A 17,363-nucleotide genomic window follows, 5' to 3' on the forward strand; every position below is an offset into this window, starting at 1 on the left:
AAGCGATTGCCTCAGCTATTTCAGCTTATTTTAGGCATCATACCTGGTTTTTCAGTGAAGGCTCCATGATAGCTATATTTAATTTGACTTTTTCTATAGAAATAGTTCAATGGCTTTTTGGGCCCATGCAGAATCTTTGAGAAATCATCTTTTTCTTCTTCTGCAATGTCCCTTCGCTTCATCGAGTCGCCACATCTTAACCCATAGGATAATCCAAGTGGAATCCTCATGTTTTACGACTTTGAGATTCCAAAGAGGATAAGGAGAGGGAAAGGTGAATTCTTCTTCTTGGATGGTGCATCCAGAATGCTGATTGCTTGCGAAAATTGACATGGCCTACATGTGTGCTCTTAAGGAAATACTAAAAATAATATCCTTTTAAAAAAATAGAAGACCAAAACCATTCATCAAGATGAACTATTGGTTTAGCAATTCCAATGATTTGTTGGCGAGTCAGCATCAACATCATAATATATCTGACCATTTTGCTGTGGCAAATTAACCTACTCCAGCTGCATTTCTTATGCAGACTTTTTTGTTTCAAATGGTAGATTCAATTATTCTTGAACAATATGCAAGCTTATGCAATTGGAAATTGATTAGATATATTTTTTAAGGGTTTTGATTAGTCATCCAAATGGACTAAAAAGCTAAATAATACTAGCAGGACCAACGAATAACGGTTACGTGCTAGCCATAATCAGACACATTCTTTATATTATATGCTCTTTTCCAGCTTAATTAAACCAATAAGTTATGTCTGTTTGTTGGTGTAAAGCATGGTAAGTGGCGATTAGTATCTGCATAATGATGTCAGATTAGGATTTCACTACGGTGCTTTCCACAAAAAGCTCTCGTGAAGCTCAATAATTATTCTTTTCTTTTAAGGCTGACCACCCACTTGCATTTGAACAGTATATATACACACAGTATGCATACAGATCACCAGCCAATGGTTTCTCTTCTCTAACGTGGGCTCATTGTCAGATACAAACTGTCACTTGGATCTTGTCAGTATTTAATACTAGCTAGATCTAACTCAACACGGTAAGCTTCTGTTCGAGTCCTAGAAAACAAAAAAATATTGCACCTCTAACGGTGAAGGTAAGAGTAGCAGTTGTGGTCCTCAGATTTCGTTCATCGGAGCAATTGAGCTGGTGTATAGCAGGATTTGTGTTCTTAAAGAGGCAAGACTGATAAAATGTCGTACTATTTTCTTGCTTATGTGCAGACCACATACCATCTAAAACTATCAAATGTCTCCTGGCCAGATTTCTTGCAGCTAATGGTTAAATGGTGTGTGTGGGGAGCAACATACTGTCCAGGTCCAGCCATGCCAACTGGAGAAATAATTGTCACTTAGTGGTAAACTACCATTTTAAAATGCATGAGCACAATTGGAATTTTACTTGATTCACACTTTCAGGACCTTGCTCCCTGAGAAACTAAATGGGCTCCAAAGGAAAAGGAAAAAAAAGAAATGATCAATGGTAGGGCCAACCCTTCATGATTGTGGTAGTTAGACTGCTTTTTATGCCACTAAATAAGCACAAGTACTTTTCTCATTTAAGAAGCACAATTTATTGCAGCACAAAATTCAGTATCATAGATGGAGGATGACACAATCAGTGACATGAAGTGCTGTAGTTTCTTGCAATTTGTCTTCTTTTACCTTGAAGCGTAATCTAGTAAACTTATTGGTCATGAAGTACTCAAACAGTGACATGAAGTACTTTAGTTTCTCATTTAAGAAGTACAATTTCTTGCAGTACAAAATTCCTCAGTATCATAGATGGGGGATGGCTCAATCAGTGACATGAAGCACTGTAGTTTCTTGCGATTTGTCTTCTTTTGCCTTAAAGCGTAATCTAGTCAACAAATTGGTCACTGGGTGTTTGACAATCAGATTGTAATCACCTTGAAATAGGGAAGCTTCTGCAAATCCTTGACTATCTGCTACGACTTTCAGAGTCCCAGTTTTCCACTCTGCGATCAGCTTATCAACAACATTCCCTGATGGAGTATTCTTAAAATCTTTATCCGCCAGGGTTATAACACTGAAACCAGCTACCTCTGGACCAGCAAAAATGATAATACCTTTAACAACAGGATGAGAATAACCTTCCCTTAGTATGCTCTCAAAGTATTGTGCCTGTCAATGAACGAATGTAATAATCTTTACAGTTAAAAATGGCTGGTCCAATCAAAGCATAGGATCCAAGAAGAAACTTTATAGATAGTCTATCTATCAGTATATTTGGAATTGTAATTATCATGCAGAATGGATAATTAAAGAAGTTCAGATATTTACTTGAAAAACTACGCCATACCTGATTAGGGCCCTTTTGGACATCGACTTCTGTGAGCCATATAGGCAATCCTGTTGAACCTAGAATGTCCAATGCAGATCTCATGTAAACAAGGTTTGGATATCCAGAACTAAAATGGCCTTGTATTCCTATTCCTAACAGGATACCTTTGATTCCAGGATACGACAGAATCTCTTTAATTTTCTTAACATAGTTTACTGGACTTGCACGTATCTCTTTACTGTATTCAATGGTATTAAATTCATTCAAGAACATTATTGTCTTTGGATCAAGTTGGTAAGCTCTCAAGTAATATTCAGACGACGCATTTTTTCCAAGCTTGTCCTCGTAGAAACTGAAATGCATGTTCTCATTCATAACATCCCACGCAATCAGTTTCCCCGAGTATCTTCGAGCGACTGAATCCGTTCTTTTTGTCGCCGCAATTCTTAGTTCACTGGGAGAAAGATTTTTGACCCATTGAGGCTGCATCTTGGGGCTATCCCATAAGATGTTGTGACCTCTCACAGCAATGCCATTCTTTTCGGCAAAGCTTAGCATGGCATCTGCGATTGTATAGTCTTCATGACCTTGTTCCTTCTCGGTGCTGTACCACTTCATTTCATTGGTGAATGTAGTGAACTTGAATCTTGAAGCAAACCACTTCTGGTAAGCGTTGCTTAAGAGGATATAATGATTCATACCGCATCCAAATGGGAAGCCTGACTTGGTTTGCTTGATAGAGACTGCAGCACCACCCAACGCAGTTTCATTGGCATAAGTTACCTGAAACCTCACCTTGCGTTTGCGCACCTGCAGAGTCCAAATTTGAACTGGAATGTTATAGATGCAGTTTACTGCATGCCATTATAGATTTGTAGACAGTATAGAAATGATTGATTAATTAATATTAACGTGACTTCTGAGAAACAAACTACGTACAGTATTCTATTTAGACAAAGGGAAACTGATCTCAAATCTTTCATGTTAGATAAAGGCAGTTAAATAAAATGCAAGTCTCAAAAGTAGTCAATTCTTCGTTTCATTTACCTCCTCGATGCTTTTGTCCTGGTGAGATCTCCATAGCTGCGTTGTAAAAGGCTGGAACGAGACATTGTCTATCCATACCTCCACTCTTGTATTGTTGCACTATATTGATAAAGAGAAGCATTCGTTTAGTACTGTAGTTCCAAAAGGATTCAGTTAGATGGCACCTCTAATACTCCTGCATGCCTCTGCTTAAGAATCTCACACCAAATCGGAGCAAACTTCGATAATATTTAATGAGAAATTGACATAGATTAGATGCAATAAGCACATTACCACAAAGAAAATCTCAACGGGGCCGGAAAGATGTGCAACCATGCCACCTTTTAGCAAAGACCAACATCCATGCTTAGCTACAACACTGCCACCGCGTATCCATTCGCCATGAGTGGTTTTAAAAATTACATCTACTGTCTCACTTCCTTCACTGATTTGAACCCAAGCTGAAAAGTTCATTTCAGTCAAATTTCTCAGGACTGAAACAATGGTGGCATGTAATATGTACAGAAATTCTGTAAAACTTGACAGGCTGAGGAAAGAGACGTACCAGAAAAACTATACATCTTTGTTTGCTGGAGTTGGACCTTTTGCGAGATGCTGTCCGAGGGCTTCGATCTATTGCATGCCACAATGAACATATTTCCTTCCCTTGACACGCCTTCTCTCATTGCTCCCTTTGATGTCACGCCTGAATTCCGGATTAACTAGAATGCCTCCTTCATAATTAGATTTCTGGGGGCTGGCCAGGCACTGCTGGACAAACTTTTCAGTCGAAGGGTCTCGATGATCTATATGCATCATAGATTGTGAAACATTCCTAGTAATTAAAAAAAAAACAATCATATGCCCAAGAAAAATTGCAATTCAATTGTTCCCTGTGGACTTGCAGCAGTCTTCCTGCCCTTCAGACCTTTATATAGAAACTTCAGTAAGAATTACTGCATTTATAACTTAGATTTGAAATTCTGAAACGAAACATTTAATTAAGAAATACTGTTAACATTGTTTCTGTCTTAGTATTGTACATACTACACCACTAAAAGGTTGAAGATAAGTTGCAATTTCTGAAAGGGCGCAGATTGTTGTTCCAGTGACTTGTTTCTGTTAAGAAAAGCAACATTTACATAGAATTTTTTTTTAGTTTGTGAAATGAGAATTTTAATCTTGCCTCTGTTGTCGCAGAATAGTCATAGAAGGAAGCAGCACGAGTCAAAAGCCCTGCATCAGTTAAAAAGCAACTTGTTAGTTGTAGGGAAAAAAATAGGTTAACTACAAAAATACCCCTCACTTATAGGACAGTTATTAGTTTTGCCCTTGAACAATTGTATCCTTCAATTTCACCCTTGACGTCAATGTTTTCAATTCTGCCCTTTTGTCCACTCTTCCTTCAAATCAATTAACATAGCATGCTCGATGCCCACATCATAATTCTAGAATTTAAAAATAGGGAACTAATCTAAAATTCAATTGTCTTAATTTTTTAATATAGAATCTAAATGGGATTTATTTTTACAAAATTGTTTTCTTATGCTTTAATTAATAAATATTACTAATCTGAAGACTGGTGGTGTTTGCACACGTGTGATTAACGGATTTTGTTAACATAATTGGATGGGAAGTGCAGGAAGGGTAGAGTTGACAATGTTGGGTAATTTAAAGGGTAAAATTGATGGGTCTGATTCGTATTGATAACAACTGAACGGTTTTTTTGTAGTTAACCAAAAAATACGTAGCAGCAATTGAGCTGGAATATTACTAGTACTACAATATCATTTATTTTATGGGCCTGATTTTGTTCTTTTATATGTTATTATTTATTTTATATTAGAGATTAACTCTTATATCTAAGAATATTAAATAATTTTTATTTTTATAACCACGTTATATAAATATAATTTATTTAGATAAAATATAAAAATAAAAATTTACAGATAAATATTTAGAATAATTTATTTGAAGTATTATAAAAATTAAAAAAAATCAATTATAGTTTTTTTAACAATAAACTAAACAATTTAAAAAAAATAAGAGAGAGAATTTTATTTAAACTTAAAATACAAAAATTAATGAAAAGTAAAAAAAATTAAAGGATATTTTTTTTTTTAAAAAAATAAACCTTAAAAAAAGAAAAGAAAAACAAAACAATAATCAAATGAACAATACTTTATGAGAAGAGTAACAGTTATTTCCCCGCCTCAATTAGTTTATGTTAATATTTTCTTCACGTTCGAAGTATATATATATATGTTACAAAGACTAAAATGGTAGAAGAGGAACCTGAACGTAACAAAATGCAGGAGAGCATGAACATGCAAGCTTCTGCAAATACCTTCATCTTCTCACACATGAAGAGGCCTTACCTGAAATATTCAAGTCATAAGATATGGATTCGATCCACATCGTAAAACGATGAACATATATTGCTTACGATGAACATATATTGCCTTTAAGACTATAGCAGAAAGAAAACCCTGACCCCTCAAAGAAAGATAGCTCTAATATTTTATTTTTATTTAAAAAAAAAAGATAGCTCTAATATTGTACGTATAAGAAGACTAACGATGCTGAAATCTGAACACAATTATTGCACACAGAAAATGAGAATGATCATGATTTCACAGGTGCCGGCATGCTTACCTTTCAGCAAGAGATGATGAAAACTGGAAAAAAAAGGGGTGTGGAAGACTGAATATATAGAGTTCTCCAAACAAACCAGAAAGGGGCATCCATGAATCAGAGCATGGTATGAAGCACGACAGGCAAGAAATATACAGATGCTCATGATTAGACATTTAAGAGCAAATTAAACTCTCTCCTGCAACTTCCAAAAATGGAGTAAGGACAGCAATTTGCTCCTTGTGCTGAGAAAACAAATCAAGATATATACTTTGAATTGAAATCCAAACAATACAATCACTACTTAGAAAGAAAATGAAGCACAACATCAATAGATTTTGAATAATTGAAGATTGTGATTTGTTTCCATATTTTTTTTATTGTATTTCTATATGTACCTTTTAATTGGTTAGTTATAGAAATCACTGTATCACGTAGTGTTTTCATGGTAACAATTTATATTTTTTTTCAATTTAGTCATTAAACTTTGTTTCTCTTCAATTGCATCATTTTATGTCCAAGTTCATGAACAATTTATCAAAAAATGTTAGGGATGGACAAAATTGAAACACGCAGGACCAAAGTGTAAAACAAGAAAAAACAGGTGGCAGTTTCAAGTTTGGGGCGATAAGTTCACTCTAGTCCTTTTACTTTTTAAATGAAAACTTTTTGGTCCCTCAATATTTCAAATAATTCAAATATGAGAATGATTGGACATTTAAGCTTCGATATTTAAGATTTAAACTCAGTTTAAGTTATTGCCTTCTTTAAATGGCTTGTAAAAGTTGAGAAGAGAATACAGTTTTGTAATACATATATAACTATTCGAAAAGAAACTTTTTATGTTAACATAAAAGGCGCTAATATTATTTGAAAACAATGATTTAATTGGTTAATTATTTAAATATCATTTAAAAATATTTTTTAAAAATCTAATTATAAAATATGAAAAGAAAGAAAATAATTAAATACAAATATGGAGGGGCGAGGCGTGCATAGGCCGGAAGAATGGACTTGTTCCTCTCGCCCACATTTAAAACTAAAGCACCCTTGTTTTTTATTCTTAATTTTCCACCTCTATTTTTTAAAAATTTTCTTCTCTCAAGATACAAGTTTTGAAACGTAAACAAAAAAAGTTGGGGACTAAAATGAAAAATAAAAAAGTAGGGACCAAACATAAAAAAATAAGAAATTGTGGGATTAAAGTGTAGTTTAACACACATCTTGTATAATATACATGTGAAAAGGCTGTTAATTTTTGTAAATTCTAATTTTGATCTTTCTTTTAATTTTATTTTAACACACATCTTGTACAATATACATGTGAACAGGCTTTTAATTTATTTTAATTTTATTTTTTACGACAACTAAAAGTTTTATTATGCAAAATTGACCTATCACTTAATTCTAGAACAATCGTTGATATCTCAGGCAAGTCTTAACATGCAATCCAAAGAGAATTAAATATGAGAGGATAAACAGTGCTCACATGAAAGGAAATTTACTCAATGAATAGTGCTACAATTAGTGAAATATGAGAGGAAAAACTTGGTTTTATTTTAGTTTTTTTTTTTTTGTTAATATTAATGTCAATAATTTTCTAGGTTTCGGGTTTTTGTTGAGCAAAGTTCTCAAGCATAGATGATTAATGAAAAAAATTCATTAGTGTCTATTTAAAATTATGATAATAATTATAGTTCAAAATATTATTCACTTAAAAATATATTAAAACGATATTTTTTTTTATTTTTTAAAAATCACTTTTGATATCAACATATCAAAGCGATCTAAAAATATTAAAAAATTATTAATTTTAAATAAAAATATTTAATTTTTTGAGAAACATGGATGGATTGAATTACCGCCGAACATTACCTAAATTTAAGGTAAAGGTGATGGCTAGGTATCTAGAATCCGGAGCCAGTTACAGAATTGTAACAGATAAACAGAACAGTTTACCTAATTCAGAAGCTCAATGACCAATGTTAATATTTGTCTTAAAACTACAAAAGGGCTATATATATAGGCTGTGTTAGGGAGAGAATTCATGCGATGATATGAATAAAGGTAGTGCCTTTTGTCACCCTGTAACTCAAAGTAGTTGAGCAATTAGTCACAGGGTTTTTGATAGTGATGTTGTAATCCCCAAGAAACAGGGACATTTCAAAGTATCCTTCACCATCGGCTTTAGTTTCTGTAGGTTTAGTTCTCCACTCATCAATCAGTTTGTCCACAACATCCCCTGATGGGGTATTTTTGAAGTCCTTGTCTACTAAGGTTGTCGCATTGAAACCGGCGGTTGCTGGTCCGGCAAACATTATAATCCCTTTAACAGCATGATGACAATAACCTTCCCTTAGTATCTGCTCCAGGTACTCCGCCTGCCCACCAAAAACAGTAATTAGCATCTAATTTCCGTTGCGTTTTTTAGACTAGTTGGAAACCTGGAATCAGTAACCAACCTTGATAGGATGTATTAGGGATTATTTTTTATATTCGTTTGAAAAGAAATTTATAATACCTGATTTGGTTCTTTCACGACATCCACTTCTGTAAGCCATAGAGGCAATCCTGTTGAACTTAGAATGTCCAAAACAGATCTCATGTAAGCAAGGTTTGGCTGGCCAACACCGAAATGACCTTCCAAACCAATGCCAGCCAAAATTCCTTGGTTTCCAGGATATGACAAAATCGCGCCTAGTTTCTTCATGTAGCTGATTGGATCCACATCTTCATCATTGCTATATTCAATGGTATTGAACTCGTTCAGGAACATTGTTGTCTTGGGATCGAGCTCGTAAGCTCGTTTGAAGTACCTGGAAGAAGCATTTTTGCCAAGTTTATCCTCAAAGAAGCTGAAATGCAGATTTTCATTTATTACATCCCAGGCAATTAGTTGCCCTGCGTATCTTGAAACCACTGAATCCACTCTTTTTGCTGCAGCTTTCCTTAATTCATCTGAAGTAAGATTCTTAACCCACTCTGGCTGGTACTTTGGATCGTCCCATAAAATGTTGTGACCTCTTATAGAAATGCCATTTTTCTGGGCAAATTTTACCATGGTATCTGCAACAGTATAGTTTTCTTGTCCTTGTTTCGGCTCATTGCTGTACCACTTCATTTGATTGGTGAAAGTAGTATACTTGAATCTTGAGGCAAACCAGTTCTGGTAATCTGTGCTGTCAATAATATGGAAGTTCATGCCACATCCAAATGGAAACTCTGACCTGGTTTGCTTAATGGAAACAGTCGCACTGTCCATTGCAGTTCCGTTGCCATAAGTTACCTTGAATCTCACCTTGCTCTTGCGTTCCTGCAGGTTCAAATTTAACTCTGGATTTGATCGCGATGTAGATTTTATTGAAATAACACGGATATGTTTTCTCCATGGAAAGTCATATGATTTGTTTCATCTTGGTGGCTATAGATTGTCGCTTGTACGGTTTTGCGTATGGTTTCTCAAGAATGTTGAGGCTATGCCATAAACAAGCAATGCAATTAGATTTAAAATACCTTATCAATCTTCTCGTCTTGTTGGGCTCTCCATTGCTCCAAGGTGAATGGTTGTAAGGATACACTGTCCACCCATATTTCAGTTGCTGTATTATTGCTCTACAATGAGGGGAAAATAAGCATATCATTGAATTCAATTTGAAAAAAGCAATGAATTAGATCTCGATGCCCTTGCACTGCTAGGAAACTAAATTCATGCACTCTACCTCAAATAGAATATCAGCATGGCTAGTAAAATTTGCAAATATACCACCTTTTAACAAAGACCAGCATCCATTCCTTGCCAGAACTCTACCACCAATTACAAGTTCAGTATGAGGAATTTTGAAAACAACAGCTACCCTTTCACTTCCTTTGTTGATTTGAATCCATGCTGAAATTTCAATCAAACTTTTCTTTTAAAAATTCTGAAATAGATAATTAGTAACCTTCTTGTGTTTGTTGTCTCTAATTTTTTTTGTATTGGTTGCTGGCGATAACCTTAGTTCTTAGTTTTTCCTTCCGTAGGAAAATGTAACAAAAATAAAATTAAAAAAGAAAAACCCAAAAATCTTAAACTTGAGACAGATGGAAAAACTTGGAAAACATACCAGAGAAGCTGTAGATGAGACCTCCCCCTAATTGGACCTTTTGCGAGATACTATCTAGTGATTGCGTTCTGTTATACGCAACAATGAATCTGTTTCCATTCCTTGACATTTCTTCTTTCATTGCCCCCTGTCCATGTACAGCCCACCCCTCCATGCCATGAGTAAAATCTGGATTAGCTATTATCCCTCCTCCATCTTGAGCTGTCTTGGGCTCTACCAAACACTGGTTTGACATTAGAAAAATATAGTTTAAATTACCATTGCAAGCCTTGGCCCCCTTTTTTTTTTGTAGTCTAATATGCACAGAAGCCTAGATAGTGAAAAGATAGTCCTCGTTACCTTTGTTCTAGCATTATAATTAGAAGAGAAAGCATGACATATCCTATGCTCTGCATCAATCAGTGAAGAATATGGTGGTCAGAATTAATGAATTTATTATTTCATACCAAAAGCAACTTCAATATTGGTAAGCAAACATAGAGATATAAGCCTGAGTGAGATAGTGAGAGAGTGAGAGACCTGAACCCAGAAAAATGCTAAAAAACACCAAGATCAAAGCTTCTGCTAGTATCTTCATTTTCCCAGAGACACGAGCCAAAAAGCTATCACTGAAGCATATGCTACACAGTGGGAAGAGATGTCAGTCCAAATCGTTTGTTTTTCTATTTCTGGAGAACTTTAAAAAATGCAACTAAATGTACGATATCAAGATGCCCAGATCTTTGGTAAAATAAAAACAGACAATGAATGGCAGTAAAAAGCACCGCAAGAACAATATGCTAAAGAACTGCTGCCAAGTCCATTCTCAAAGAAAGAGAGAAGGAAACAAGACAAGTATTTGCAAACCTGGGTTCTGGGACAATGTTGAATCACTGATACTTCCCAGGCTGGCTCGTGAAACTTATCTGGAGTTTATTGGAAAGAAAGTTGCGAGCGTGGTACTAAAGGACAAAAGCTAAGAAATTAATTAAATTGCTAGTAAAAAATAAAATATATGACTCCATATCAAAATGTATCCAGTGCATTCATGCACCGACCATTGACTAACCTGTATTGTTTATATTATTCTAATTTTATTCGTGAGTAATGAATTTATCTTTTTTTTATTAGTGCAAAAATCAGAGAATAATTTATAAGAAATTTTATGATGTTCAGAAAGCAACTAGTTTTATTTTATTAATAAATTTTTAGATTTACTTAAAAAAACAGAAAGATATAAGTAAAAAACAGATACTATAAATAAATATAATCTTATATTTTCTTGCCTCTCATGAATTTTTATTTATTTATTTTCTTAAAATAAATGTCATAAAATAACTAATAGGATAAGATCAGTTATTCATTGTATACCATTATATCTGGAGTAATTCTACCATATTTATATTCATCATGGTTGAACACTTTCAATATCTTGAAAAATAACATTTGAGTACGGTTGAGGTCGAACCTGCTTTTGGAGAAATTTTGAATTTTTTTTTATTTTTTTTGCTAAAATTGAGTACGGTTTGTACTTTTTGGATTGTTTTGATGTGCTGATATCAAAAATGATTTTTAAAAAATGAAAAAACATTATTGGCATGCTTTTTGGCACGAAAAGCTATTTGAAAAGCAACAGCTACCACACTCCCAAACACCCTAAAGCTATGTAAAAAATGGACCAAAGAGAGAGAAAATTAACATTTATGCTCTAACTCTGGTTCTCCATAGAGCACGTTGATATTGATGCTCCCTTCACGAGACTACTTGTCGTTTCACAATAAGACTCGTGGTTCATACGCTTGTACATGACGTGACGTTTACATTGCTAAGGCCACCCAGGTCCCAAGCCTAAACCCTCGGCCCTGATGTACACTAGGTCCAAATTATTCACAGGCTCGTCTTCTTCACCATCACACACGCTTCCAGTCCTCGTCTGGGCTTCCCTTCAAATTCGAGTCGTTCAGTCGCCACTTTCTTCCTCTGCTTATCATACCAACCTTAGATTGTGATGAGAAACTTTTTGCGGCTATATATTGAGTGTTCTTCATGTTTGTTTGATTTTGAGAGTAACATTGCGACCAAATATTGATTTATTTATTGATAAAAGAGGGAGCGCCTCTTTATAGGGTAGAAAAAAATGATAATAAGATGGCTTATGCTGTGATTTATCTTAGCAAAAATCGGCCCTGCCTTGAACCAGAGCCTCCTACTTTGTTTTTACATGCTTTTAAAGTGATGTTAGAAACGAGTGAAGCAACTTGGAAGGAGGAAATTGAGATGATGAAGAGCAATTCCCTTATGTATTATCATGCTCATAGGAGGAATTCAGGCGAGTGATGGATTTCTTTGCCACCACTTTGAAGTTGAAAGCAGAATGATCCACGATTCTTATCGTCCACTGTGCTTCTATTCAAGCAATAAAAAAAGGCTTTGAAGACTTGAAAGATTGAAGCTTTTGCAAAATTAGCTCCTACTTGATAAGACCCTTTACTTTCTTGCTTCTGTTGATGCCATCTATAATTTCGTTTGTTCTTCTGTAATAATCTGAAGACTCAAAAAAGTCAAGCCTTTTTGCACGAGAATTATCGAGCAATATCATTAAGATTTAACAAAGGTCTTAAGATTACACAGGAGAGACATATTAGGAATACATTATGATTGAAGTAGAATGGTCATATTATTCAGGCATTGATACGAAGATGGACAGTGTCTCTTGTGACATCTTTTGTCATCTTATAACTGAAAGCAGTTAAGGAACTGCTAACTGGGTCCTTGACAGTTATGTTGTAATCTCCATGAAACAGCGGAATTTCAATGGACCCTTTACCATCTGCTTTTATTTCTGTTGTCTGAAATTTCCACTCATCTATCAACTTATCCACAACATCTCCAGCTGGAGTATTTTTGAAGTCCTCATCTGCGAGGACTGTACTGTTGAACCCAGCGTTTGCTGGACCGACGAACATTATGATCCCTTTAACAGCAGGATGAGAATAGCCTTCCCTTAGTACCTGCTCCAAGTACTCTGCCTGTCCAAATGAAATGTTAGCATCTAGCATTAGTTGTATCTTTCATCGGTTGGCAACTGGTTCATTAGTAACTAGAAGTAGTAGAACACTGTATAGGGAATTGTTTTGTTGTTTGCTTGAAAAAATTACAATACCTGATTCGGGTCTTTTCCGACGTCCACTTCTGTAAGCCATATAGGCAATCCTGTTGATCCTAGAATGTCCAAGCATGATCTCATGTAAGCAAGGTTGGGCTGGCCAGAACCAAAATGGCCCTGCAAACCAATGCCTGCTGATATTCCTTGGTTTCCAGGATATGACAGAATTTCATCAAGTTTCGTCTTGTAGTTGAATGGATTTGCTTTTTCATCACTGCTATATTCAATTGTATTGTATTCGTTGAGGAACATTGTGGTGTCTGGATCGAGTTGGTATGCTCTTGCATAGTACACGGCAGAAGCGTTTTTGCCAAGTTTATCCTCAAAGAAGCTGAAGTGGAGATTTTCATTCATTACATCCCAAGCAATTAGTTGTCCTGCGTATCTCGAAACCACTGATTTTATTCTTTGGGCTGCAGCTTTTTGTAATTCTTCTGAAGTTAGATTCTTAACCCAATGTGGTTGGTACACAGGATCGTCCCAGAAAATGTTGTGGCCTCTGATAGAAATGCCATTTTGTTGGGCAAATCTTACCATGGCATCTGCAACAGTATAGTTTTCTTGACCTTGTATTTTTTCAGTACTGTACCATTTCATTTCATTGGTGAAAGTGGTATACTTGAATCTCAAAGCAAACCAGTTTTGGTAATCTGTGCTGTTGATGATGTGATAGTTCATACAGCATCCAAATGGAAAGTCTGACTTGGTTTGTTTTATTGAGAACCTTGCACCTTCTATTGCAGTTCCGTTGGCATTCCTTACCTCGAATCTCACCTTTCCTTTCCTTTCCTGCAGGTTCAGAATCAACATGGAATTTGCATATGATGATGAGATTTATCAGATTTGCAACATGGATTTGTTTTCTCTTCGGTAAGATGCATGTGTTTTGTTCTTTTTCTCCCTCAAGATATATGCGAGTTCATCAATTTGAAACATGTAAGATTGTTAAGGCAATGCTACGCACAGACACAAACATGTTTCACGTTATGCAATCATATTGATTACCTTGTCAGTGCTTTCATCTTGGTGGGATCTCCATTGTTCCATGGTGAAAGGTTGTAATGAGACATTGTCTACCCATATTTCTGCCTCTGTATTTTTGCTCTACAACGAGGCAGAGAAAAAAAACATAAATCTAAATATTCTATTTGAAAGATAATTGAATCCTATTCAAATGCTTCTGTACGATTAGAAAACTGGACTTCATGATACTTTCATGGTATTTACCTCAAATAGAATCTCAACACGACTTGAAGTATTTGCAAACACACCGCCTTTCAGCAAAGACCAGCATCCATTCCCGGCCAAAACCTTACCACCACGAACAAGTTCACCCCGAGACATTTTGAATACAACAGCTACATTTCCACGTCCTCCATTGATTTGAACCCAAGCTGAAATTTCAAATAAATTCAATGAAACTTTTCTGGAAAATAACAAAGGAAAGAAAAAAGATTGAAAACAAGTATATCCTTCTTATGCTAGTTTCCTTTGACTCGCCAGTGATATCTTTAGCGATTAGCTTTTCCCCTCTGGAGGAAAATGCAACTTAGAGAAAATTTTCTACTTTAAATAAATTGGAAAGGACATACCAGAGAAGCTGTAGAGCTTTCCTTTCTCTAACTGAACCTTCTGGGAAATGCTGTCTAGTGGCTGACGTCTGCTGTGTGCAACAATATATCTGTTTCCGTTCTTTGATATTCCTTCTTTTACTGCTCCTTGTCCAAACACAATCCACCCTTGTACGCCATGAGTAAAATCTGGATTAGCTATTATCCCTCCTTCATACTGAGCTCTCCGGGGCTCTATCAAGCACTGCTCGGAATAGTTTAGAAAAATAGTTTTAACATTTTTCTCGGTGAGAATTTGGAGGGAAGTCTGGGTGGTGAAAAGTGTTTCTCCGTACCTCTGTTGTAGCAGAATAATCATAGGAGAAAGCATGAATCCTGCGCACTGCATCGGTAAACGACAAATGTAAAGGTGAGAATCCTTTGAAGACCATAACTTACAACACTAAGCAAATACACAGGTATAAACCCTCTTAATGTTTTACTGTTCCCTGTGATTTCTATTTAATTTACTTTTTTTGAATGACTTTCATTCCCTTACCAGTCGTGTGTGTGTGTGTGTTTGATAGAGAGAGAGAGACCTGAAGGCAGGAAAATGCTTAGGAGCACCAATACACAGCATCCTGCTAGCATCTTCATCATTTCAAAGCACAAGCAAACAAGCTTCCATGAAATAGAGGCCACACGCCCTGAAGAGAAACATCAGTCCAAAATCATTATCATTTTCTTTTCTAAAATAAAATATATAGCTTCTAAACCACCCAGAGCCAAAGACACATGAGCATGAAATATTAAAATCAAATCCCACACTTCCTCTTTTAAAGAACATCATTAGATGCATGTCAAGTTGCCAACCTCGGACAGTGTTAATCACTGAAACTTACTTCAGCTTGAGGTTTGCCCGTGAAACTTATTTGGAATTATATAGCGACGTTACAGGTGTTGTCCTAGCTATAAAGAGAAAAACGTAGCTGGTGGAAACTCGGTTCATTTTATTCACTATCCATAAAACTGAATGTATGGGTATTTATTTATAGTCACCCAAATACATTTTAATTCACTATCCATAAAATTAGATAGATGCATTTTAATTTTTTATTTAATAGAATGATTAAAAAATAAAATAAAAACAGGAGGATACATGATTAGGCTAACAACTCAAAAGCCTAAGCATGATTGGGCTTGAAAACTAGAACTCATGCATCTAGGTTAAACTTTTTTCTTTCTATTTTTTTTTATGTCACCCAACTTTTAAAAAAACAAAAATATAGATGACACTGTTTTGAAATCCATTTTTGAACCCAAAACAACCTAATTTCTAACTTGTTATCACTTAGAAGTATTTTAAAAATTATTTAAAAACCTATATAAATTTATTTTTTACCTCCAAAACACCCTAAAACCCTCTAAAAAACATGAAAATCAATCTTATAGAAAAAATAAACTAATCTCAATCAATGTTTTGGCATGTTTATTGAGAAAGACTGCCACTATTGAGTTTCCATAAAAAAAAATAAACTTATTGATACCAAGAAAGATATTTTTCATGGTAAAGTGTGGCCAACCAAAAAAGTTTTCTCCCTGTCATTGTTTTCTAGTGACTTCTGTTTTCCTTTTTTAAATTTAGAAAGTGATGTATAAAAAAATAAAATTTTGAACAAAAATATATGATTGAAAAAATAAAAAGAATGAAGAATAACTATATTTTGATTGGGCAGTGGAGATTTAAGGTATATTACTCTTATCTCAAGAAAAAATGATGAGTCATAGAATGTTTTTTTTTTTCCTTTTCCTTTCCTTTTAATTTTAGTAGATTGGAGTTTCCATGCCTTTCCTTTTGCAAATATTTTGCTTTCCTACATGGACTGAATTTTGCCTTGAAATGTGTGGTATTGGCAAAGATACCATGAAACGCACACACATCCGAATTGCTTATGGGCCGGCCCAAATACTTCAATCCACAGGGGATGAAACCTATACCAAACCAAAGGGAAAGGAGAATCTCAACTCGCCTGGATTCAGCAAACGGGAATATGATATCTTGATCTGGTGATGGAACAACAACACTCAGCAACCAAACATAATCATTTGTAGACAGAGAGCTAATTTCTGGGGAAAAAAACCTTCCTCTTAGCTGCTAAAGGCTTGATTGCGTGTTCTCTTTGCTGCACAGTTGGCATTCCTTCCTCTTTCATGCATGCATGTGCAACACAGGTCCGATTCAGGTAAAACCTGCAAAATAATCTCTCTTTAAGGCTCTTCTAACATTCTAAATTTCTAATTTGAAACCCAACATATACTATACTGATCATGATCGTTCCTTTTTTTATTAGTCACCATTTTTGGATACCTCCTGAGTCCTGCCCTATCATGCTTGGATGGATCAATAGGCTAATTAACTTTTCTTATCAAGTTTGTAGTGAGTTACAGCAAGTTGCCTAAAATCACATCAAACATTAATTTTGAAGATAGTGACATGCATCCACTGGCATGGATAGATCAAAGGCAAAGAGGATGGGTTCGTGTCATCAAGCTTGGGGCAATTCTTCAAAGTGGACCAAGTATGAAATCCATT

General features: G+C 35.2%; 3 protein-coding genes across 6 annotated transcripts; all 3 read right to left on the reverse strand.

Moving 5' to 3' along the window:
• Positions 1-353: 353 nt before the first annotated feature.
• Positions 354-5,691, reverse strand: LOC118059096 (endo-1,4-beta-xylanase 5-like). The gene is given in 8 exon segments (XM_035071920.1): positions 354-2,152; positions 2,331-3,122; positions 3,360-3,458; positions 3,633-3,799; positions 3,904-4,031; positions 4,033-4,106; positions 4,525-4,574; positions 5,634-5,691. Coding segments are annotated over 8 exon segments (1,716 nt in total). The 3' UTR covers positions 354-1,804.
• Positions 5,692-7,932: 2,241 nt separating this feature from the next.
• LOC118059097 (endo-1,4-beta-xylanase 5-like) lies at positions 7,933-11,045 on the reverse strand. Of its 3 annotated transcripts, XM_035071922.2 has the most exons (8): positions 10,922-11,045; positions 10,595-10,695; positions 10,415-10,464; positions 10,076-10,298; positions 9,692-9,858; positions 9,486-9,584; positions 8,494-9,285; positions 7,933-8,353 (listed from the first exon to the last, which is right to left on the reverse strand). In XM_035071922.2, exons 2-8 carry the CDS (start codon positions 10,650-10,652, stop codon positions 8,018-8,020), a joined length of 1,725 nt encoding a protein of 574 aa, XP_034927813.1. In that variant the 5' UTR covers positions 10,653-10,695; positions 10,922-11,045; the 3' UTR covers positions 7,933-8,017. The 3 variants fall into 3 exon arrangements, with proteins under 3 accessions (XP_034927813.1, XP_034927814.1, XP_034927812.1); XM_035071923.2 differs by having other exon boundaries at positions 9,486-9,571; positions 9,739-9,858; positions 10,595-10,963; XM_035071921.2 differs by having other exon boundaries at positions 10,595-10,963.
• Positions 11,046-12,636: 1,591 nt separating this feature from the next.
• Positions 12,637-15,720, reverse strand: LOC118059098 (endo-1,4-beta-xylanase 5-like). 2 transcript variants are annotated; one of them, XM_073411334.1, is made up of 8 exons: positions 15,644-15,720; positions 15,370-15,477; positions 15,127-15,173; positions 14,813-15,035; positions 14,448-14,614; positions 14,226-14,324; positions 13,218-14,009; positions 12,637-13,083 (listed from the first exon to the last, which is right to left on the reverse strand). In XM_073411334.1, exons 2-8 carry the CDS (start codon positions 15,428-15,430, stop codon positions 12,736-12,738), a joined length of 1,737 nt encoding a protein of 578 aa, XP_073267435.1. In that variant the 5' UTR covers positions 15,431-15,477; positions 15,644-15,720; the 3' UTR covers positions 12,637-12,735. The 2 variants fall into 2 exon arrangements, with proteins under 2 accessions (XP_073267435.1, XP_034927815.1); XM_035071924.2 differs by lacking the exon at positions 15,644-15,720 and having other exon boundaries at positions 15,370-15,575.
• Between the last annotated feature and the right edge of the window lie 1,643 nt (positions 15,721-17,363).

This window comes from Populus alba, chromosome 9 (genome assembly GCF_005239225.2).
Source record: "Populus alba chromosome 9, ASM523922v2, whole genome shotgun sequence".
Classification (NCBI taxonomy): domain Eukaryota; kingdom Viridiplantae; phylum Streptophyta; class Magnoliopsida; order Malpighiales; family Salicaceae; genus Populus; species Populus alba.